We start from the raw sequence: 25,556 nt of genomic DNA, 5'->3' as shown, positions 1-25,556 counted from the left end.
TTTAATGTACCAGAGAATGCAGCAGACAAAATGAGACAGCAGGCTGGGGCAAAGTCAGCAAACAAGTACATTTTACAGACAGAATCCAACAGATCTAACAGGCTTCTGGATGATTCATTTAAATCCAGAATACCATTATAAGAGGAAGTTCCAGCATGAATGTGGACTGGTAATAACACATTACCTGTACACTGGAGACATCTTTCATGTAACTACTCTGGGCAGTTTGTTTTATTAACTGGAATGGACTGAACAGATTAAAAAGCATTTACAATAGCCCAGCTGTACAGTGCTGCAAAATATGTTAGTGTCCTATATAAATTATTAATTATAAAGATCTATAAAGTGGTCCTGCCACCTGGAGATGAATGTGAAAAAAAGCCATTTAATACTTAAATGTTCTGTTGTGTGCATGGCTGTTCTCCTTTGTATTCACAAGATAATTCTGGGTAAAGATTCACCTATAACCAACAGTCCTGGAATTATCCGGTGCAGAAAAATGTTCTGCCGGCAGCATGCCTGGTGCCCCTCTGCATTCTGTGGCTCCTTCTGCTGACCCCCACATCACTACAGAAGAGTGTAAATGGGGTAGCACACCACAGATTCTCAGACAAAGTCAAAATGGACTTCTATTGAATAGAGATCACTTCACAACAGAAGAGTACAACGTTTCAGAGCTGTGCAGGGCCCTTCATCAGGAATGTGATCACATCCTGCACTGCTCCGAAATGTTTTACTCTTTTGTTGTGATGTGATCTCTCTTCAATGAAAGACCATTTGGACGTTGTCTGAGGATCCGCAGTGCGCTGGCAAATATATACACTATTCTGTGCATGTTCCGGTCTCCAGCTGGCTTTATTCACACCTGATCGTTTTTCAGCTCATAAAACGCTTATCTCTGAAGTCTCAAAACACCCAACAAGCAAAATCCCATTGATTTCCATAGCCCCTGTTCACATATGAGTGTTTTGTCGGCTGAAGCAAAATGCCTGAAGTTCAAAAAAGTACATGAGCTTATTTTTTTGGCAGATTACAACCATTTTTGTTAGATGTCAATGCCTGCCTCCAAACACCTGCAAAAAACGCCTGAAAAACACCCAAATGCTTAAAAATGATACGCTCAGGTGTGAATGGAGTCTCAGAGTCTAATGCAGGAACGTGTGCGATAGACAACTACCTCACTACAGGACGCAAAAGGGACATAGGGACTGGCAAAGGAAAGCCGACAGTGTAGCAGTGAACCATTCAGCATAATCCCAGAAGTGTACCGTATGCTGGAAATCTTCAGCCACAGGTATCTCTTGAATACACAGGAAAGCAGAGGCTCAGACAGTGGGACAGGTAAACAATAAAGGATTCTAACTGGCAGCATTCTTTTCTGCGTCCAGGTGACAGGGTAATTAAAACATACAAATCAATTAATATAAGGTAGGTATCACTAACAGATAAAAAGACAGCCGTTTCTTAAAACCATAACCGAAGCTTAAAAACTGACAGTCCCATTTACATATTTGTTTATATTGCCAAGTAGGTTATGTAGTCCTGATGTGGTGTGCAGTTGGTGAATAAAAATGGCTTGCATGGATGTGGATCACAAGAGGAAACCGCATATATTTGTGATGATACCGTGTAGTAGTTTAGGAAACGGCCTTGGTAAGGAGGTAAGCATTCACAACACTGTATGATTCTCCTGTACAAGCATCTTACTGAAGGATGACCCTGATCCTCTGATCATTACATGTCAGTCTGATCTGACCATTAAGTGCCAGTTACTGTATATTATTGCACTGACAGTATGTTACAGTCACTGTCGTCATGTGTGTAATCCATGTGCCCATTGACAAGTTTGTCTCCGGTAGTTCCAGGATGTGCATTAGACTTGTCCCCTCTCTCCAGTAAACATACGAATAGCTGGTCTATTCTGGTGTCCAGGTGCTCCTGTAAACATCTCATCTTCTCATCAATATGATTCATAAGATTCCTCTCCAGACGCTCCATGTGAGCAGACAGCACTTTCTCCAAAGCTGGATCTAGCTTGTCCTCTCTGTAATAAAAGTAAAAACACCTTAGGCAACAAGTAAACAAGCACTGAGCTACTAATAACATAGAGCAAACCTGACAGCTGTGCTAAAATTTAAAATAATGTGTTTAATATTTTTATAGTTATAAGGAATATCTTTTTATACAACTGCTAAGGTAACCTGTATAACTCTGAAGAATTGTAATGGTCCTTTCACAGGGAACGGAGTCCGTTCTGCTCAGCGGGGGATCGATCTGCTGATCCCTACTGAGCAGGCGGACGACAGCTCCGTCTCAGCTCTGTGTGAGGAGAGGGAGTCGTCAGATCCCCGCTGTCCTCTATGGTGGAATCGGATGAGAACGGACTGCTTGTCCGTTCTCATCCGATCTGATCCGCCAGACGGATGGAAAATAGGGTTTCCATTCGTCTGGATTTCACAGACAGGATCGGAATCGGATAGCAGCAGGTGTCAGCGGAGATGTCTCCGCTGACATCCGCTGCCACATAGGGATACATGGAGCATTGGATCCGGTCCGCCTGAAAAACTGACAGGAGGATCACATTGGATCGCCTGTGTGAAAGGGGCCTAAGACATTGGTGAGATTTACTAAAGCTGGAGAGTATAAAATCTGGTGCAGCTGTGCATGGTAGCTGATCAGCTGCTAACTTCAGCTTGTTCAATTAACAAATAAGTTCACTTTTTTTTTTTTCTAAATGCACATTTTTTTGCAGGTTAAACAAAAAAGTGCATTCAATATTTTGTTTCTAAGGAGCCTGCAGAGCATTGCACCTGTGATCTGCAGGTCATGGGTGCAATGTCACCTTCCTGCACACTCACAGGATAGCTGCCTGCTCACACCTCGTACCGGCAGGCAGTTACCTGAGAGCAGGAAGATCAATGTACTATGAGGACTCTCACCAGCGCCTTTGCAGCTCATTGAAAATAAAAAGCTGTTAACTGCAATGGCTGACAGTCCTTTTAGGCATTCGTTCACAGGAAACTGAATGAATGATGCAGTTGTGTGGGCGGAGCTCCACACGGCCGCACTGTTTTCAAGTAGTGACAGTAAGTGTGGGGAGAAGATCCCCAATCCTCTGTCACAGAGGTTTTTCACAGAGAAGCCCTGATCCTCTTCTGTATCCCCTGCCAGTGCTCCGGGCCCCCCTCCCCTCCCCCCCGAGTCCCCACCATAGCAAGCCGCGGCGCTTGCTATGGGATCACTCGTGAGGACTCGCTCTCAATCCGGCTCTGTGTGTATAGACAAAAAGAGCCCCGCCCCTCCTCACTGGCTGTGATTGATGGTAGCAGGAGCCAATGGCTCCCTCTGAGCCAATGAGCAGGGAAAGAATTGAGAGCATCTGCTCTCATGCACAGCACTGGATGGAGATCAGGCTCAGGTTGAGTTGTATGCAGAAGGATTTTTTAATGCATAGAATGCATGAAGGTCAAAAACTTTCAGCCTTTAGAACCACTTTAAGATTTGCCGTTTGAGGGTCTAAATTACCCACCTTGGAATTGAGCATGACTTTCCTCCACGGTCTCGATCAGTGTTGCTCTGCATAGTAAGATTTTGCAGGAGAGGCCGAACAGATTCAGGAGAGACAGCCTGACCCAGCTGGTTCTGCAGAAATGAAGACATCATAGACTTGATATCGGTGGGTGGCGGTTGTTGGAAAGAGGAATGACTCTGTGCAGCTTCCAGTCTGGTATCAGGAATCGTTTTGGCCTGTTGGAGAGTTTCTTCTTTGTTCTGATAAGCTTGAGGCTGGAAGCTGCCAAAGAGCTGCATTAAGTGAGACCCAAATGGAGCCTGATTCTGTAAGTAAGAAATACATAAACTGAAGGAAACTGCAAACTCCATGCATGTCCAATCAAAACAACAAATTCACTGCATACACTATGCTGGTACCACCGCGCAAAAGAGGTAAAAGCAGACACACAAGAGAGGAACATAATCATTGCAGACCCCATATAGGCACACAAGGCAAGTACACAGGGGCATAATAACTGCATACACTCTAGGGTTTATTTACTGAAAGGCCCCTTTCACACATACGGTCCGTTCAGTTCCTCAGTTCAGTCACATCAAAATGTATAAGTTTTTCACCAGTTTTTTCATCCTTTTTTTTTTACATCCACTACCAATGCAAAAACGGATGAAAAACGGACCGTTTGTCCGTTTACATCTGTTTTTCGTCTGATCCATTTTTTTTTTTTTTTTTTTTTTTTTTACGGATGAAAAATAGGGCATTCATCCGTTCCAAAAAACGGACATTGACATAAGCAGATGAAAACGGATGTTAACGGATGATCATCCATTGTCATCAGTTTTTACATAGAGATGCATTGATGTCTGTTTTTCATCCGTCAACGGATGGATGAAAAATGGACAAACGGACCGTATGTGTGAAAGGGGCCAAACTGGAAAGGGCAAAATCTGGTGCAGCTGTGCATAGTAGCCAATCTGCCTCTAACTTCAGCTTGTTCAGTTAAGCTTTGTCGAAAAAAAAAAAAAAACTGGAAGCCGATTGGCTTCTTTGCACAGCTGCACCAGATTTTGCACCCTCCAGTTTTAATAAATCAACCCAATTGTTTGAAGTTTCAGAGCTTTCTGAGACAAATGTCTTTTTACATAGGGTACTAATGTACCTGCTCAGCTCCACGAGGATCTATGGCAGCACTACCTATAATAACCTATCCATCTCAGCAGTGCTAATTACAGATAAAGGCTCAGCTCTTAAAAAAACCTCTGTTCTTCTGTGGAAGTTTAAGTCCAACACTAAAAATGTTTTCTTCTATCTCTGGGTAGATTAAAGAAAATGTGGGAACCTCTGACAGTTTATTGTGTCCCCACTCATAGGGGTTTTCCCCTTCCTGTATCAGGGGCAGGGATGTCAGAGGGACAAAAAGCAAATGGGACAGAGGCAGCAATAAAGATTTTTGGGAGAATGTTTAACCATTTGCCGACCAGTCACTGGGACTGTACTGCGGCAAAGTGGCTCGATTCCATCCAGCGACGTAGACGCTGGACTCCTCCCCCTGTAGGCGCGCTCCCGCTGTTTTCAGTCACAGCGGGAGTCGGGCCAGGGGAGGAGTGGCGGCGATCACCGCTGCTCTTCCCCGATCGTCAGGGAATCGAGCTTGGAGATCCGCCCGCTTGTGCAAACAGAGCGGGTGGATCTCCTAAGTGACAGACAGTGACAGATTGCAGGATTCAGCATAGCTGAACATGCGATCTGTCCCTGTGTCACTCAGTCACCTCCCCCCACACGCGTTAGTAAGCACCAGGCATACATTAACCCCTCCCTCTCCAATAAAATTAACCCCTTCCCTGCCAGTGTCATTTTTACAGTAACAGTGCATATTTATAGCACTGATTACTGTAGAAATGTCACTGGTACCCCCAAAAGTGTCAAAAATGTCAGTCAAGGGTCCGATCTGTCCGCCGCAATGTCGCAGTCCCGCAAAAAAAAAAAAAAACGCAGATCGCCACCATTACTCGTTAAAAAAAAAACAACAAAAATGACAGAAATCTTTCCCTTAGTTAGTAAACGCAATAACTTTTGCGCAAACCAATCAAAATACACTTATTGTGATTTTTTTTACCAAACATAGGTAGCAGAAAACAAATTGGCCAAAAATGTAAAAACATTTTGATTTTTACATTTTTTTTGGGGGGGGGGGGGGATTTCATATAAAAAAAAATGTTAAAAATATTGTTATTTTTTCAAAATAAACGCTCTTTTTTTGTTTATAGCGCAAAAAGTAAAAATCGCACAGGTGATCAAATACCACCAAAAGAAAGCTCTATTTGTGGGAAAAAAAGGACGTAAATTTTGTTTGGATACGGCTTCGCACGACCGCGCAATTGTCAGTTAACCACTTGCCGACTGCCTAACGCAGATCTACGTCGGCAGTCAGCCCCTCACAGGCAAAGCGACGTAGGTCTACGTCGCTAGCTTGTGAGGGTCTAGGGAGCGAGCGCGCGCCGCCTGAGGCGCGCTCCCGCTCCCGCGCGGTCACGCACCCCCCCGCGCGTGTGACCGGCGGACCCGATGTCCGCCGGTCACTCTGTGATCGTCGGGGGAGAGGGAGAAAGTCAGGCGGCTTGTGTAAACAAGCTGCCTGTCATTCTCCCCTGTGTATGAAGGATGATCATACGGTTCTACTATGTAGAACCATTGATCACTGTTCATACATCTGAAGCCACAGCCAATCACAGTAGAAAGCACGCCCCTAGGGAGACACATAGCTCCTCCCTTTCAAAAAAAGTTAACCCCTTCACTGCCAATGTATTTTTACAGTAACAGTGCATATGTATAGGACTGATTACTGTAGAAATGTCACTGGTAACCCCAAAAGTGTCAAAAATGTCAGTCAAGGGTACGATCTGTCCGCCGCAATGTCGCAGTACCGCAAAAAAAAAAAAAAAAAAATCGCAGATCACCAGCATTATGTGTTAAAAAAAAAAAAAAAGACAAAAATCTTTCCCTTTGTTAGTAAACGCGATAACGTTTGCGCAAACCAATCAAAATACGCTTTTTGCGATTTTTTTTACCAAACATAGGTAGCATAAAACAAATTGGCCGAAAATGTTAAAAAATTTAGATTTTTACATTTTTTGGGGGGGGGAATTTCATATAAAAAAATGTGAAAAATATTGCTATTTTTGAAAAATTGACGCTCTTTTTGTTTATAGCGCATGATCAAAAAAAAAAAAAAAAAAAAAAAAAAAAAGGTTATCAAATACCACCAAAAGAAAGCTCTGTTTGTGGGAAAAAAAGGACGCCAAATTCATTTAGATACAGCGTCGCACGACCGTGCAATTGTCCGTTAAAGTCACGCAGTGCCGAATCGCAAAATACCCCCTGGTCAGGAAGGGGGTAAAATCTTCCGGGGCTTAAGTGGTTAAAGTCGCACAGCGCCGAATCGCAAAAAGTGGCCCAGACGTAAGACAGCAAAATCCTCCGGTGGTAAAGTGGTTAAAACATCTCATGCTTTTATGTTATATATGCCTTCCTAGCCCAATAAAGATATGACCCAACCATAGGAAAGATATCTCACTTTCTGCAGAGTCTCCAGGACAGGAAGTGAAATGTCCTTGAAAGTACATAGCAAACATGTATCTCCTGCGCTTGGAAGTGGGCCCAAAGAAAGGTATTGTTCTAAATTCTCATCTTGGCTTGTCTGGATATGCATTGCCTTGCTGCCTTCAAAAAGACTGAGGAAGTCTGACCACACTGAAATAACAAGAAAACACAGAGGGCGCACAGTTTTTCATAAATAGATAATAGGTTTAAAATCCACGATAAAACGTATCACACAACAAGTGAAGTTCAGCAGTACAGCAGGCTAAAACGTTTCGAGGACTTGCCTCTTCATCAGTCCTCAAAAAGCATCAGCCTGCTGTACTGCCAAACGTTACCTGTTGTATGACACGTTTTAAAGCTGCTATCCATTTTTGAAAAATGGTGACACTTGCGTCCGATTAGGAGTATGATACTTAGTGAAATGTCCCTAAAAGACTACAGATAGCAAAACAGTGGACAGTGTTTTAAATATCCCCTACTTTACCCTAAATTTGAAAAAAAAAATAAAAATAGTTTGGCTTTAGATATGTTTAATGAGCTGAGCACAGAAGCTCAACTGATTAGATGGTTGCACTGCTTCTCCCTTTCCGAGCTCAGCTCATACTAGGTCACATTCAGGTATTTCTATAGCTTCCATTTTTAAAAAACATAATTCAATGTCAGAGCTGCATTGATTTGTATATTTTATATATCTGCCTGGGGTTCAGCTATAAAGGATTAGATGGATTGCAGTCACTGTTAACAGCACACACATGCTCACCTTCTGCTGTGCTCGCACCATGTTCATGAGTTGCTCGGCTCCAGGTGACATTTTCCCACCCATGCTATCCATCATACTCTGCACACGCTCCAGATTAATGGACGTCCCCAACAAAGATGGAGTCTGGGAGCATCTCTCAGGGATAGATGTCATTTGCACTGCGATCTCACCTAAAAGGACACTTTGTTTTTCTCCAAGTGAAAGTAGCTACAAGGGGAAAAAAAACATCGCTATTTCAGTTAAAAAAAAAAAAAGATAAATAAATGTAATGATAAACTTCTGCATAGAAATGATTGATGTAAATGTCCAGCCAAACTTTAGACATGCTAGGAACCGGTCACCTCTTTACGGTTGTCTGTGCCCTTGCTGCAGATTTCCCCTCACTTTCAGTCGGGTGAAAACGTTTCCAGCCTAAACCTTACTACGGTAATCCTAAAATGTCCCCAACACCTTTACTAACTAACCCAGTGTTTCTCAACACCGGTCATCAGGGAACACTAACAGGCCAGATTTTAAGTATTACCTTGGGGAGATGCAGACTAGAATACTGCAATCACTGAGCAGCAAATTATATTACCTGTGATTCTTGCAAACCTGGCCTGTTAGGCCCCTTTCACACATACAGTCCGTTTGTCCGTTTTTCATCCATCTGTTGGCAGATGAAAAAACGGACATCAGTGCATCTCTATGTAAAAACGGATCACAACAGATGATCATCCGTTAACACCCGTTTTCATCTGCTTCCGTCAATATCTGTTTTTTAGAACGGATGAATGCCCTGTTTTTCATCCGTCCAAAAACTGGATCGGACGAAAAACGGATGTAAACGGACAAACGGTCCGTTTTTCATCCGTTTTTTCATTGGTAGTGGATGTAAAAAAAAAAAACGATGAAAAAACGGATGAAAAACTGATACATTTTGACTTGACTGAACTGATGAATTGAACGGACAGTATGTGTGAAAGAGGCCTTAGTGTGCCCTGAAGTCCAGAGTTGAGAAACACTGAACTAACCCATGTAAAAAAGATGTATATACTTACCTGTTTTCATCACGCTCTGGTCTGGTCACATGATCCCTTGTATCAAATCAGAGGCGGCTGCAGAGGAATGGAGAGGGCACCCAACAACCTCCTGCAATTACATCACCCATAGCCTCCCCTGTCCCAGCCTTTGTCAGATGCACTCTCTTCATTTCCCTGCAGCCAGCACTGCCTTACACAAGCAATCAAGTGACTGGGGCGAAGCATATAGGTAAGTATATACATCATTTATTTATTTATTTATTACACAGGTTTGTCAGCAAAGGTGGAGGGGGAAGGAACATGTTTAGGACTAGTTAGGTTTGGGTGGGAATTAATCTTTAATACATTGATGGCAAAAGGAAATCTCTATTTGATACAGCTCCCCCCCCCCCCCCCCATCCTCACTCTTTTAGTTTTATATTTATTTTCAAGAAAGAGTTTTATTTAAAAGTGATTCTAAAGGAATTTGTTTAAAAAAAAACAAAAAAAAAAAAAACAACATGTTATACCTACGTGCTCTGTGCAATGGTTTTGCACAGAGCAGCCCAAATCCTCTTCTCCTTTGGTCTGCCCCCACCAGCGATCCTGCCGAGTGCCCCCCAATGGAAAGCCGCTTGATACAGGGGCACTTGAGCAGGCTCGCTCCTGAGCCGCAATCTGTGTGTCCATTCACACAAGAGTGCGTGTTGGCCCTGCCAACCGCGCTCTCCTTATTGGCTCACTGGCTGTGATTGTCAACAGCAGGAGCTGCTGCGTGAGCCAATGAGGAGAGAGAAACCTGGGAGAGTCGCTGCTGTTATGCACTTAGCTGGATAGGCATAGGGCTGAAGTATAAAGGGGGGGGGGCTACAACCAGAAGGTTTTTTACCATAATGCATAGAATGCATTAAGGTAAAAAAAAAAAAAAAAAAAAAAAACCTTGAACCTTTAGAACCACTTTAAAGGACACCTGTCCTTAGAGAATTTTAGGGGCTACTGTTGATCTTCTACAAAGTGATAGTTACTTTGCTGTATCTGGCTTTAGAATTTTTGAGTCACAGACACATGCATGATGTAAATAGCAATCACAAAAGTGTCTTAGTTCCCTATCTATATTGAGATATATTGCTCCAGGTTCAGTAACTCAAAAACCAATAAAGGCTAAAGCATCAGCCTGACATCCAGGGAACTAACACTCTCATAAGGGGAGGTCAGCAAAACAGCTTATATAAAGGCTCGAACCAAGGAATGCAAAGCAGTCTTTTGACCCTCAATTGTGCCTAAGGCCAGCATTTTCGACCCCTACTTGCAAAAAATTTAGAATACTCTTGATTATATATTTACAGGGATGCCACTTCCTGGCCTCACACCAGGAAATGTAAGACTTCCAGACTCTGTAATAAATGTTCCTAGAGACTGGCTTCCTAGAGTTTATCACAGTAGAGACTGCAGGACCAGATATGCCCCGCTCCCTCAAAATTTTGGCTTCGAAAGCCAAACCGTCAATTTTAGAGACTGTAAAGCAGGGTGGAATATGGCACAATGAGAAAGCAGGTCCGGACATAGCTGGACAAAGCTGGAGCCACCAGGATTACTGGCCTCTTTTCTTCCTGAATCCTGCTCAGAAGTCTTAGCAACAGCTAGACTGGAGGAAAGGCATAGATCAGGGAGAACTGATCCCAGGGAGTCACCAAGGCATCCACTCCAACTGCGAGCGGATCACTGGTCCTGGATACAAATCTGTCCAACTTGTTGAATCTGGATGCCAACAGATCTACGTCCAAAACCCACCAGCGTTGACAAATCAATGCAAAGATCTCGGGATGTAAAGACCATTACCCTGGAAACATCTGCTGGTAACTCAAAGTCCGCCTGCCAGTTCTCTATTCGCAGAATAAATACTGCCGACAGGCATGGTGCAAATTTCTCCACCCAGGATAGGATGTGACCCACCTCCTTCTGGGCTGACTGACACTTGGTGCCCCCTGATGGTTGATGTAGGCCACAGTCGTGGCATTGTCAGATTGGACACTGACGGGGCAACCCCGGAGTCTGGTAGTCTAGAATCTTAGAGCCAGACAAACTGTTCGAATTTCCAGGATATTGATGGGCAAGCTCCTTTCTAACCAGGACCATTCCCCTTGGACAGTGGCTTCCTCCAGAACTGCTCCCCAGCCAGAGAGACTGGCATCTGTGGTCACCACCTCCCAGACCACTGACTTCCCTATCTCCACCAAATTCCTGATTACCAACCACCAACCTGAGACTCTGATGCACCCTTGGTGACAGAGACATTCTAGGGCCTGGATCTTTTTGCTCAGGGCTGACAGAATGTTGTTTTGTAATGGTCTGGCATGGAATTGGGCAAAGGGAACTGCTTCAAATGAAGATACCATCTTCCCTACCAACTTCATGCAAAGACGAACAGAAGGATACTTTTTCCCTCTTACGATCCGGACAAGCTCCTTTACAGCTTCAACCTTTCTTGGCGGCAAAAACACTTTTGCCTGTACCATGTCCACAAGGAGACCCAGATATTCTAGACTCTGAACCTGCTGAATGCTGATTTTGCCAAACTTAGAATCCAACCCAGACGTTCAAAGAACTGAACTGCCCGTAACACATTCTGGCTAAGAGTAATGAGCAATAGATCGTCCAGGTATCCTACAATTGTTATCCCCTGAGATCTTAGAATTGCCAATAAAGCTAGGGTTTTTGTGAACACTTGTGGAGCCGTGGCTAACCTGAAGGGCAAAGCTACGAACTGAAAATGGCGGACTTTCACCGTGTTTAGAAACTGTCTCAGGGCTTTGAGGTCCAGAATAGGTCTCACATCTCTGTTTGGTTTGGGGACTACGAAAATATTTGAGTAGAAGCCCCTGAATTTCTTGTCGACCGGAACCTCTGTAATCACTGCTTGTGATTTCAGATGGTCCAGAGCCTCAAAAAAGGATTTCTCTTAATGGATTTGCAGGTATGTTGGACCTTAAAACCTGAGGATGAGGAAACACCTGGAATTATAGTTTTTACCCCTGCGAGACTGTGGAAACAACACAGCTGTCCTGAATCACTTCTACCCAGGCATCTGAGAACTGTAGTAGCCTTCCCCTCACCTGAGTGGGGGCGCCCCTTCATAAGGTAGATTTAGAGCGAGGCTTGGTAGGCCTCTGGACCCCGGTTTCCTTCTGCCCTTGCCCTGGAAGTTTTGCTCTAGATCTAGACGGCTGAGGCTGTTGAAACTGCCTAGGATTAGAAGTATTGGGTACTTGAGCGTTAGACACCTTAAAAGAAGGACGTTTACTCCTCCTCTAAACTGGTAGAAGTGCACTCTTCCCCCCTGAAATCTTTTGGATTTATCCAGATTGTCACCAAATAGGCATTCCCCATGAAAGGGAAAACCAGTTAGTGACTTCTTACAAGGTAATTCCACAGACCAATTCTGCGCATATGTACTGACAGAAGAGCAAACTGTGACACCTGCTGTGTGGAGTCCATAAGAGCATCTACAAAACACAAAGCCCAAGGCAAGTCTGTTATTTCTCCAGCAGACTCCCCCTGAGCAGGAATACTCTTGGCTACCTGCTTAATTAGGTCCTTCAAAGACTGACAACCTCCTATAGATGCCACTGTCAGTTGTATCACAGACCCAGCAATAGCAAAAGAAGCTTTTAGTAAAGATTCCAAATTTTTATCTGCTGGATCTTTAAAAACCCGGGCATTGTCTACAGGACAACAGTAAAAAAGGGAATGGTCTAACACTCGCAATTGTAAACACCTCCATCCCTAATATATACGAAAACAACAGAGAGGTGGCCCTAATGGGACTTTAAATGAGGTTGAATACAATAGTCATAGAAGGTCAAAGAGTAAATTTTATTATCAGATAAAATATATGATAAATGTAGGCATAAATGTATGACATAACCACAGGCATAATTGCAAGCATATAAAACATGTTTAACATAATAGAAAAATAGCAGCATTGCAGCAATTGAGACATAGTGACAGCATATCAACATGGATATTGCATGACAATAAATAATTAGTATGGAAAAACTTTACGCGTTTCGTGGGTCCCTACGCCCACTCATCAGGAGTATGTAGGTGATTCTGTCAAAAATGAACAAATGAATTATGAATGTCTGCTATGCCTTAAGTTGGACAGAAAATATAAAAATACAACAAATGTGTAACCCAAATAGGGAAACCACACTTACATCTAACTGAATCAAACTGGTATGCGCTGCCAGAGGAGGGGGTATCAACGTCTCATCCGGGAGCTGAAGGGGCAAGACCACGCCGCAACACAGTGGGGAACCAGGTGAGGAAAGATATGTGATAAAAGAAGGGGGAGTATTTTGATGATTGTAGATAAAGTGACACTGGCTGAAAATATATAAATATTCCCCCTTCTTTTATCACATATCTTTCCTCACCTGGTTCCCCACTGTGTTGCGGCGTGGTCTTGCCCCTTCAGCTCCCGGATGAGACGTTGATACCCCCTCCTCTGGCAGCGCATACCAGTTTGATTCAGTTAGATGTAAGTGTGGTTTCCCTATTTGGGTTACACATTTGTTGTATTTTTATATTTTCTGTCCAACTTAAGGCATAGCAGACATTCATAATTCATTTGTTCATTTTTGACAGAATCACCTACATACTCCTGATGAGTGGGTGTAGGGACCCACGAAACGCGTAGAGTTTTTCCATACTAATTATTTATTGTCATGCAATATCCATGTTGATATGCTGTCACTATGTCTCAATTGCTGCAATGCTGCTATTTTTCTATTATGTTAAACATGTTTTATATGCTTGCAATTATGCCTGTGGTTATGTCATACATTTATGCCTACATTTATCATATATTTTATCTGATAATAAAATTTACTCTTTGACCTTCTATGACTATTGTATTCAACCTCATTTAAAGTCCCATTAGGGCCACCTCTCTGTTGTTTTCGTATTGTCTACAGGACAGGTTAAATTTCTATTTACAGAAGAAAATAGCAGCATCAACCATAGGCATACTATACTTCTTTGTGAATTTTTCCTCCATAGGATACAACAGAGAAAACCTTTTGGGAGGAAAAAAAACCCTATACTATTCGCTCTAAACGGGGATGTAAAGGGAAAAGCCTGAGAGTTCTGTGGAGGGGCGTAATGAGCCTAATGAAGAAAAAGAGACTTCAGAAATCTCTAAGGGGGGTAATATAAATCCAGGACCATTTCAGCGAGAGACTAAATTAACAATCTCTGAGACCACAGACCCTGACTCCCCGGAAGTGGAATCCTCAACTTGACCTTCTTCTAGGTCATTTACAGCTACTTCTTAAACATCTTCTGCCCAATCCTGTACTAAAACACAGGGGGGGGGGGCTCAGGTGAGGGGAATCTATCACGTTTCCTCCCTCCTTGTGATACTGAAGCAATCGTGCCAGCAATCTTTCCCTCAAGACCGGCTAAAGCTGATACCAAATCATCCTTAGTGACGTAGGCTGAGACAGGAGCACTAGATGCAGCTACTTTGCCTGACAACCGTAATGGCTCAGATTAACCCAGTCGCCTCTGGCCTCCCAGGGAAGGTTAACACAGAGAATGATCGGCTAGGATCTTCCAATCCTGATGGCAGCACACTTGTGGCCCTTCCTGCTGTACCTTTAAAGTAGCCTTACTTATCAATCCTGCCGCAGGACTCTGCTTATAGCTAGAATCCAACCTTCACCCATCACGGCGGTTCTGTCACTTGTGGACCTTCAAGGACCGGGCCCCCCTATAATCTTGGGGCCTCTCCCTTGGACCTGTAGGGCACCCTGCCGGATCGCCTTTGGAGTTAGTCTTTACCAAGGGTCCGGATCCCAGGGTCCAGTGCCCAAGGGAGTTCGCATTAAAGGCAACACCTCGCAGTCTTCTATCTACCGAGGCTCAGGTACCATCCATTTTAGTCTTTTACTTTCGGATGGATCTGATTGCCAAGCCGCTTGGATCCTGCCGGATCTTTATCCGGGACCATAGCATAACTTTAAAATATGGAGAGCTTCTCCATCCATGACCATTACCTCTAAGACAATGGTGAAAAAACAGAGATACTTCCTGTATGGGAGAGGTTATATAAAGGGAGACTTCATGTATTTTTAGTGCCAGTGTCCACTCACCTATAGGTGGCGTATAACCCAGATAGTAATTATTATGGCTGCTGTGTCCCGTGATGTACAATAAAGAAAATTATTATATAAGCATTTTTTTAAATCAGTGTGGGTGCATTTATTAGATTGTTTGAAAAAGCTGGAATATGCCTTTAATGAGGGGTGTGCTTTAAGTAGGCAGACACCTAAAGAAGTACCTTGACTTTACAAGCGGGCACAGGAAAATCGAACTTCAAGTATGTTCTGTACAAGGTAAAGGGCTCCTCGTCTTCACAACCTCTGAAGGAACATTTTTCTCCTCGACTGGTACCCAAATACTCCTCCTCCTCCTGACCATCCTCAGAGATGCTGTACACCTCTATGGTTCTGGCTTCACTGCATAAGCTGACCTCCAGTAAATGGTGTGTCCCTTGTGCAGCACAGGAGATGGTCAGGGTGCAAGGAATGACATCACCTGTGGGACGTGGCAGCTCCAAAACAACGCACTCCTCCCTGAAAAAATAAAACACAAAGCATGCATTAAAACATTAATAGTAAGGCCAAATATACATGTGCAGCAGTCCCTTTACACCCTTTGGAAAGTGAACCAATCGCTTTTCAGAGGCAGGTTCCAAGTGTTCATAAGGTGATACTCCTGCCTAATGTATGCCTGCTTTTTGGGGGTTTTTTTCAGCTAAAGGGGCTTTTTGAGGTGGGCAGTCAGGATACAGTAAAAACAAGCTGTTTTTACCACCCCTCTGCCTCATGTGTGAACCTAGCCTTACGATCACCATAATAAAGATCAGAGAGGAATTTTAAATATTTTTTAAAGTTTTGGATAGAGTAGAGAATGGCCTCCTCCGTGTCTCATTCAAGAGAGATTCCACCTCATTACCTGTCCTTTAGATACAACAGGAAGTGGAAAGAACTCTCTCAATAGTGAGCTAAATCCGCTCTAAGACAGCTTTCACCAGATCAACTCACCAATGGAATTTACTTTCATGGACTAGGCATGTTCATATTGTGCATCATCTAATCTATTTATGTATCATCAAAAGAACACATGCATGGCCCAGGTCAGTGACACACTTAGTAGTGATAAAAGGAGATAAATGACAGACCTGGAAACTGCACCTTCAAAAAGTCAAAGATCAATGGCATCTTGCCCAGACTGAGCTCTGCTGTACAGTGAAGTTTGGGTAATAACATCGCTTGCAAAGAAAAAAAATGATATATTATATATATATATAATTAACAGAGCCTCAATGATCTGTATTTTATATCTGTCCAGAGTTCAGTTGTAAGCATCTCTCTACTTTCCCTAGACAAGTATACCCTGAGCTGCAAATCAAACTGAACTTGCAAATTAAACTTTGCACAAGACATGCTGGGGGTTACAGACAAGGATGGGATGACAGGGGGTGTAGAAGAGGTAAGTACAGACTCTTTGTGACGCTGACTATGAAGCAGACCTGCTATCTTGTCCAGTCCAGAATCGCTTTAAATAAACTGTAAATCACACTTTAGTGTAGCTGGCTATATTTGCACCCTGGCGGGGATAATACCATGGGATGCTCAGCTCAGCAGTACAGATCTGCTCACAGGGCCATGCTGCCGTATACATAACAAGGATTGTTCAATATGATTGTTTTTGGGGAAAAAAAAAGGTATAGAAATAATTTGTACTAAGTGGATAATACACTATTTTTCATAAAAGGGTTCCAGCTATGCAGAGGGCAGTGGTGAGCCAGATCTGCAAGGAGGCAGGTGGCAACATTAATGGAAGGTTTCAGTGGGAAAACAACTCTGCAGAGGAGGGAAGGCTCAGCAGGAGAGGATGAGTGGGAAGCCATCTCCACAGGGGAGGGACAGCGGGGAGCCAGCCGGCTGTGTGTGTGTGAGAGTGAGAGAGAGAGGAGAGGGGGTAGGGAGGTACCTTACTGAAGGGAAAACAGGGAGATGGCTTTGCAAGAGAAGAATATTTGGGGGGGGGGGGGGGGGGGACTTAGTTCTGCAAGTGAACGATAGTGAGGAGATAGCTCTGTAGGCTTAAGGAAAGTAGGTAAACATTGTTGCTGGGGACCGTAGTGAAAGAACTGTGCAGGGGAGGGACCGTGGGGGAGACAGCGCTGTGCAGGGGAGGGACCGTGGGGGGGAGACAGCGCTGTGCAGGGGAGGGACCATGGGGGGAGACAGCGCTGTGCAGGGGAGGGACCGCGTGGGGGGAGACAGCGCTGTGCAGGGGAGGGACCGTCGGGGGAGACAGCGCTGTGCAGGGGAGGGACCGTGGGGGGGAGACAGCGCTGTGCAGGGGAGGGACCGTGGGGGGGGAGACAGCGCTGGGCAGGGGAGGGACCGTGGGGGAGGCAGCGCTGGGCAGGGGAGGGACCGTGGGGGAGACAGCGCTGGGCAGGGGAGGGACTGTGGGGGAGACAGCGCTGGGCAGGGGAAAGACAGTGGGGACAGCTCTGTGAGGGGAAATAGTTAGACATCTGTGCTGAAAAGTGACAATGGGGAAAGAACTATGCGGGGGAGAGACAGTTAGGAGATGGCTTTGCAAGGGAGGAATATAGAGGGAGGCTTAGTTCCTCAGGGGAGGGACAGTGGGGAGACAGCTCTGTAGAGGGGGGATTGTGGGAAGGCAACTCAATAGGGAAATAGTATGGGAAGGGGGAGAGGTTAGTGCTGCAGGGGAGGGACAGGGGGGGAAGATAATTGGGCAGGGGAGGGGCATTGGGTAGAGTTCTGCAAGGGAGGGGCGTTGGTGAGCCAGCTACGCAGGGGAGGGACAACAGGGAGTCGGGGCCATCCAATAACAAGCTGTTCTCACCTTGATGTGATCCCCGGGGTGGTGGTAGCAGGTTGGGCCGAGCCTTTCACATGGAGCACAGAGGAGAGATCACCATGACAGAGCCAGGAGCTGGAGCACAGCACAGGGCCCCGGGCACTCTGCACTGAGGACATCTCCCGGCACTGCTACGTCATCACCATAATACAGTGCTCTGCCTGCCCGCCGAGACACTCATTACAGCAAAAATCAATGAGCTCCTGTAGAAAGAAACAGACTTCCGCCCGCTGCAGAAGGCACTAGAGATGTCTGATGTAAGCGGCCATTTTGCCGTAGTCCGCTCTCGTCTGCTGCCAGCCGACATTCTGTCAAAGCTTCTCGTTACAAGCCTATTGACTTTACTCCAACATAACCCTGCGAATTTGCCCCCTTGCCCTCCTACTCAAGTATCTCATGCTTTCATTCTACTTTTCTCCTGTCACCATTTCAATGATGTACCCGGATGAGGAGTTTTGGTCTCCGAAAAAATGGCCGCCACTGTGATGTAGTTATGATTCATGTGTTGTGGGCGGAGTTAGAAAACTGGAGCGTCTCTTATCCCCAGTGTGCGCACAGCGCCACCTATGGGTTGGCTGAGTAAAGCGAAGAATAATACATTGAAGATAACACAGCAGTTCATGCGCTCCATCTATGTGACTATGAGGACCTCTCCAGCTGGAGTTAGAAATTGTACATGCACCAAACTGGGATCTTTTTTGAGCTGTTAGCTTTTTTGTTTGTATTTAGGGCCCATTCATACTGATCCATTTTTTATGCATTTTGTGGGTAAAACATTTGGAAGAAAAATGCATGAAAAAATGTATCCCTTCAAATCCCATGGAACTTGTACCCGCAGTGCGCTGCGGCTGGGTGCGGCGGGGCGTTATTAAAAGTCTTGCATGCTGCATCTTTGTGTGCTTTATTACCACCTCCTTCCCAAGCCCATTCAGACACTTCACTCCTACTTCCACTTTTGTTTGCTAGAAAAAAAAAAAAACTTTCATGAATTAACCAGTTCTGGCCTGGAAGATTTTCCCCCTTAATGACCAGGCCGTATTTTGCGATTTGGCACTGCGTTACTTTAACAGACAATTACGCGGCCGTGCGAGGCTGTACCTAAATAAAATGTATGTCCTTTTTTTCCCACAAATAGAGCTTTCTTTTGGTGGTATTTGATCACCTCTGCCATTTTTATTTTTTGCGATATAAACAAAAAAAAGAGCGACAATTCTGAAAAAAAAAACAATATTTTTCACATTCATATAACATACTTTGTACTTTGACGTAGTGGTGGGCTTGAGCACGATATGGCCATATGGTGGGACCAAATCCCCATTTTTATTTATGGATTGTCTTCATATTTGATAGTCATTTCTTTTGCATGTGTGCGCTATTCTTTTTTAATATGCATGTCGCTTGGTTCATAGCTGCACCAGCTTTAGATATACATGTTCAGGGTTTGCTCCCCCAACTTTTTGCTTGTTTAATATGTATTCGGTCTGACCAGACTTCTGGGGTTGAGCACCCCCCCCCCCACACACACACACACACACACACACACACACACCTGTACTCTATCAGTGTCCACTATCAAGTAGATATAGGGGGAGTCCCCTGTAGTGCATTAGCACATCTCTCCCAGCAAGGAGCGTTGTCTCCAAGGGTTAGAGAGGCTGGATTCATCCTTTTTTATGGATAGTGTAGGACCCACTGATAATGGGGTACTTTGAGGTAGTGGTGGGCTTGAGCACGATATGGCCATATGGTGGGACCAAATCCCCATTTTTATTTATGGATTGTCTTCATATTTGATAGTCATTTCTTTTGCATGTGTGCGCTATTCTTTTTTAATATGCTATATAACATTCCCAAAAGGAAAAAAAAAATAAAAATATTTTTTTTTTAACATTGTAGGCCAATTTGTTATCGCGTCTACAAAATAGGGAAAGATATATGTCATTTTTTTGTTTTTTACTAGTAATGGCGGCGATCTGCGATTTTTAGCAGGACTGCGACATTGCAGCGGACAGATCGGACCCCTAACTGACATTTTTGACACTTTTGGGAGGACCAGTGACATTACTACAGTAATCAGTGCTAAAAAAATGCACTGTTACTGTAATAATGACACTGGCAGGGAAGGGGTTAACACAGTAATTGATCAAGGGGTTAAATGTGTACCTAGGGGCAAATTTCTAACTGTATGGGGACAGGGCTTATGAAATGACCAAAGAGACCTGTGTTCCTATATAGAAGGATCACAGGGGCTCTGTGATCATTTCAGAGAGAACAACGGTCAGCTGTGTTTACAACAGCTGACCGTTCTTCTCTCTCATCGAGGAACGATCGCGGGGGTCAGGCGGCAATCGGAGCTGCCTGCCCTGTGCATCGGAGTCCCCGCTGATGAGTGGGGGGTGGGAGCGCAGCGGCGGCGGCGCACGCTCGCTCCCTAGCTGCAGGTGCGTGACCAACGTATACCTACGTCAGTTCGTGCAGGAGGGCCGTTATTCTGCGGCAGGCTGTCGGGAAGTGGGTAAAAAAAAAAAAAAAAACAGTAAAGTTAGTCCAATTTTTTTGTATAATGTGAAAGATGATGTCACACCGAGTAAATAGATTTAAGTGGGGGGGGGGGGGGGGTACCGCGCTTCAGGGAAAATGTAAACGTGAATTAAAATATGTGTATTCTATTCATTGTGTATATGAATCAATATTAAATAGATAAATAAATATATACTGTGATAGTGCTGAAAATTCTTTTGTAGTGTCTCCTTTAAAATGATATTGTTTTTTTGGAAAAATGCATCAATAAATCTTAAAACTCCTAATTCATTAAAGTGAATCTATAAATATAAAGTGCACAGGTGCATGTACATTCAATAAAGGTGCCTATAGTGTTATCTGTGTTAATCCAGAGTATTTAAGATTGATATTCATAAACCCAGTGACAATAAAGTGTTCAGTGCTCACCTGTGTGCTAATGAGGTCAGCTGCTGAATTCCCTCCTGTGTCTTATGGTGGCCATACACCATAAGAAAAATCGTCCGAAATTCGGTCATTTGGACAGTTCGTTAAAGTACAGAGAGAGGGAAAGGATGTCAGTTTCTCTCTTTCTGTACAGGGCACCATTGGTGCCAGCCGCATCGTTCCCAGGCCTCCACAATGGGACTGGAGAGCCCAGGAGAGGCGGTGGCAGGAGGGGGGTGGGACCCCCTTCCATCACCCGCAGAAGTGTTTGAGTGGCTAATTGGCCACTCAGATCACTTCTGCATTATAGAGAATCGCTGGCTGCAAAGAATGGTACTGGGATACCAATATAACCAATGAAACCCAAGGACGTACAGGAACATCTTTTCTACTGCAGACTGGGACAGAGACCCCCCTTTCCACCTCAGACTGGGACAGAAATGCCCCCTTCCACCGCAGACTGGGACAGAGACCCCCCCCTTTCCACCGCAGACTGGGACAGAGACCCCCCTTTCCACCGCAGACTGGGACAGAGACCCCCCTTTCCACCGCAGACTAGGACAAAGACCCCCATTTCCACTCCAGACTGAGACAGAGACCCCCTCATAGCCACATCCCAACAGAGATAGAGTCCCCCATCACAGACACCCCACAGAGATACAGAGAGACCCCCATCATAGCCCCATCCCACCAGCAGAGACAGAGCCCCCCATCACAGATATACCCCCCCAGAGAGACCCCCATCATAGCCCCATCATAGCCCCATCCCACCAGAGACAGAGTCCCCCATCACAGACATATATAACCCCCCAGAGATACAGAGACCCCCATAATAGCCCCATCCCACCAGAGAGTCCCCCATCAAACACATACCCCCCCAATCAGAGACATTGCCCCCATCAGAGACATCACACACGTCCACACTTTGTGTCCTAGAAAGGCTACACTCATCCCTCCACTCTATGTATGGAGGGTGCAACGGTTGTCATCCAGGCCGGACTTCAAGCATGTCTTCCACTCCTTCTCTCCATTATATAAACATTAGAGGATTAGTAGTCTACAAAAAGAAGAAAACATTGTTGTCAATTCAGTGTACAGGAAGCGACAAGGACATTTAGGCAAGATCAACAGGTATTTTATGTCCTTGCTGAAAGTTTTCTTATCCTGAAAAATATAAGCAAATGCAGCCACCATAATGTGGACTGATGAGCAGCAATATGTTACATTCTTGTTCTGGGTTTTAGATATTCTTTAAGCAAAGGCAACTCCTTGGGGTGCCTCTGGCTCCACATTGCAATGTGTATTGTAGGATCCTCCTAGGTGGGTGCTATGATAAGTAGATTACAGTTGGTTCATCTGCTTAACAGGAGAACTGTTAGAAAAACCTCAACTGATGCCTGCTCAGTGTGTTCAAGTGCTGCTAGTTCTGCCTCTGGCTTCCTCTGTATTTAAGCAACCTAGGAAGGTGCTCTATGAATAGGTGGAACTCATGCAGGACTCCCAATGCCGGGGGAGGGTATTTATACATTGGGCATACTGAGCCCTGGGTCCTTCCTGGAGAGGAGATTCCCAGTCTGGGAGGGGGCCTCTCCCAGGCACCTGCTGCCATGCTGCCTCAGGTGGGTGACTTGAGGGCCTGAAGTCTGAGAGAGTGACCCTGGTTCTACAGAGAGCTGGATGAAGGGGCTGTCTATTGAAGATATGGTATGGTATCACTAGTTTGGAGTGTCACTTGGAAGTTGGAAGGAGGCTACCAGCTGTCCCTGGACATTGTGTGAGTACAGAAAATATAAAGGATCCAAAGGCTTGTGCTCTTAAGTCCTTCTGGTGTGCTATACAGTCAGCTAAGGGTCCAGACAAGGGAACACTGGTTATTGTTCTGAAGAGCTTGTCCAGTTGCTGCTCCTGCATAGGACTCTGCTCAGTTTCTTCTACTTTTGGACTGCCAAATACAGAAGCAGTCAGCCATAACTGGCTTGTGTTCTGAAGAGTTTTGTCCAGTTACTACTGCTACTGAGGGACTTTGCTCAATCTTAAAACGACTTTGTTGCTACTGGCAAGGATAAGTCTTCTATCTGCTATCAGCAAGGACTTCGCCAGAGCTTAAGCAAGAGATTAGTTAGATGTCCTAAGATGTGAAACTTTCTTTTTTTTTGGAGTATCTCACTAAACCCCCTCCCTATCCAAGTTCTCCAAAATAAAACAACAAAAACCCCTAAACTGATCATTGAAGGCAATGAGCAGAAGTGTGTGTGCACCTGGCCGTGTGAATCTACCATGTGCCTGGCTGAAGGGCAAAAGTGGGGATCTGGGCAAAATACCAGCGGCTCCTTCGGTAGCTCTAAAGTATTTTATGCCTGGGCTGTAAAATGAATGCCCTGAAGAGCAGATAACAGTATTTGTACTCCAATATAAATCAATCCTATAGTAATGAATGAGTTTTGTTGTAGTAAAAAGCAGGGTAACAGGTCTGAACAGGGCCTAGATTAGGGGGGCCAGACGTCCCCAGTCTCCGGGGACAGTCCCCGGACTGAGGACACTGTCCCCGGACCAAGTCTGTCCCCGGTTTTGTCCCTGGCACTGATCTGTGCAGCGGTGGCTGACAGACGCTTCTCCTTCTCTTCCTCCCGTGGCTGTCAACTACATCATTGAAAGCCACACAGGGAGATCAGTGCTTGTAACTCCACCCACCGCCGCACAGATCATCCCTGAATGCCCATCAAATGTTCCTAATCTCTTGGCGCCATGCCCTCCTTTCAGCTCCTCCTTGTCCCCCCCCCCCCCCGCTGTTCTCCTTGGACTCCCCTCTGTGCTCCTCTGGCTCCCCTTCTGTGCTCCTCCGATCCCCCTCTGTGCTCCTCCGGCTCCCCCTCTGTGCTCCTCTGTTCCCCGATGTGCTCCTCAAACTCCACTCTGTGCTCCTCTGGCTCCCGTTCTGTGCTCCTCTGGTCCCCCTCTATGCTCCTCCATTCCCCCTCTGTGCTCCTCTGGTCCCCCTCTATGCTCCTCTGGTCAGCCTCTGTGCTCCCTCATAGCAGGAGACATAGGCTCCTGCTAAGTCTCCTGTCCATTCATCTTCAGTGCGCCTGAGGCTGCAGAGAAAGGGACTGGGGAATCTGTGTCCTCAGCCCCTTTCTCTGGCTCAAAGGCGAGATGTCAGGGGTCTGTTTAGACCCCTGATATCTCACCAAAGCCCACCAACAGGGCTGATAAAAAAAAAACTGTAATTAATAATAAATTTAAAAAAAAACACCATCCACTCCCCCCCCCCCCAAAAAAAAAGCATTGTAAAAAAAAAATAACAAAACAACATATAAATTGTAAAAAATAAAATTATGAAAAATAAAAAAAACTACTGCCGCCAACCACTGCCCTACTGATACAATCCACTGCCAACCTCCTCCCCCGAAAGAGAATTGTGAAAAAATAAAAAAATAAAAATAATAAATTAAATTGTAAAAAATATATATATATATATATATATATATATATATATATATATATATATATATATATATATATCTGTAAAAAATGTATATATATATATAAAAAACAAAAAAAATAAAAAACGACTTACACTGTCCACTGCTCTACTGTCACTGTCCAGCCATAGCCGTCCACAACCCCCACCCCCAAACAAAGCAATTTGAAAAAACATTTGAAATGAGTTAAAAAAAAAATTGTAAAAAATTATACAAAATAAAATAATAAAAAGAAAAAACTACTGGCACAATCCACTGCTCTACTGACACTGTCCACTACCCTCGCAAAATATTTGTAAAAAAAAAATACAAAAATAAAATTGTAAAAAATAATAAAAAATAAAATATTAAACAAAAAAAACTGACACTGTCTATTGCTCTACTGCACTGCACTGCGCTACTGACACCACCCCGCACATACTAACTACCACCATATACTCCACACTCTTCTCCTGCACATACTACCCACTGCCATATACTCTGCACTCCTCTCCCTTAGCTGATTATTATATATTAGTGTCACTGTTGATGTCAGTGTCAATTAGTCAGTTAAGCAAGCCATAGATGATTAGAATGCCTGGTTTAGCAGGGACCAGCTAAGGTTCGAACCATCTCTGGGCGAAGCCCTGAACTCTGCACATAGCGCACCCCTGAACTCTGCACTCTGTACATAGTGCACCTCTGCGCTTCTTTGGTAATCATAAAATACAAAATATGCATTAAAAAGCTTTTTCTTTATCTTATCTACTTAGCATTTGGTAGTCATATTCCAAAAAAATTCCAAGAAGTATCTTTTATTTATCTCATGGACGAAATGTGAGAAATAACGTATATATCATACAATCATTCCATAAACACATACCACATACACTGTATATATCATTTTTTAGAACTTATGCTTATAAAATAGTTTACCATTTGCCATTAAAAAAAAAAAACGTCGCCGGATTTCATTTTAAAAATCTGGTCACCTTAGCCAAGATGTTCTTTTTTTTCCTGTACTGTTATTCTATATTCAGATAACCTTACTGATCCCTTTTCTTATCACCCATTCTCTTGATATGCAAATAAACTTTAATTGTGTTTTGTACATTGCAAATATCATATCTATTGGATTAAGAAATCTTTTAATTTGAATAGCTGAGTCATGTTAAAGAGTCCTTTTAACGACATCACTTTGTCTACACCACAATAGTTGTAGAACAGGTTATCTCGCATGCCTGAGAAGCTGCAGAGAGATCGACTTCAACCTTTCAGTGTATGATCCTGTTTTCTTTCCCTGGACT

General features: G+C 44.3%; 1 protein-coding gene across 1 annotated transcript; it reads right to left on the bottom strand.

Moving 5' to 3' along the window:
- Positions 1 to 1,746: 1,746 nt before the first annotated feature.
- On the bottom strand, positions 1,747 to 18,015 carry LOC309562531 (ATPase PAAT). The gene is made up of 5 exons (XM_082266778.1): positions 17,828 to 18,015; positions 15,216 to 15,510; positions 7,872 to 8,078; positions 3,526 to 3,837; positions 1,747 to 2,034 (listed from the first exon to the last, which is right to left on the bottom strand). The coding sequence occupies exons 1-5, from the start codon at positions 17,959 to 17,961 to the stop codon at positions 1,780 to 1,782; spliced, it is 1,203 nt and encodes a 400-aa protein (XP_082122904.1). The 5' UTR covers positions 17,962 to 18,015; the 3' UTR covers positions 1,747 to 1,779.
- Positions 18,016 to 25,556: the final 7,541 nt, after the last annotated feature.

This window comes from Pelophylax lessonae (assembly GCF_965119305.1).
Source record: "Pelophylax lessonae genome assembly, chromosome: 9".
Lineage (NCBI taxonomy): Eukaryota > Metazoa > Chordata > Amphibia > Anura > Ranidae > Pelophylax > Pelophylax lessonae.
This window is presented reverse-complemented; position numbering and strand designations above follow the sequence as displayed.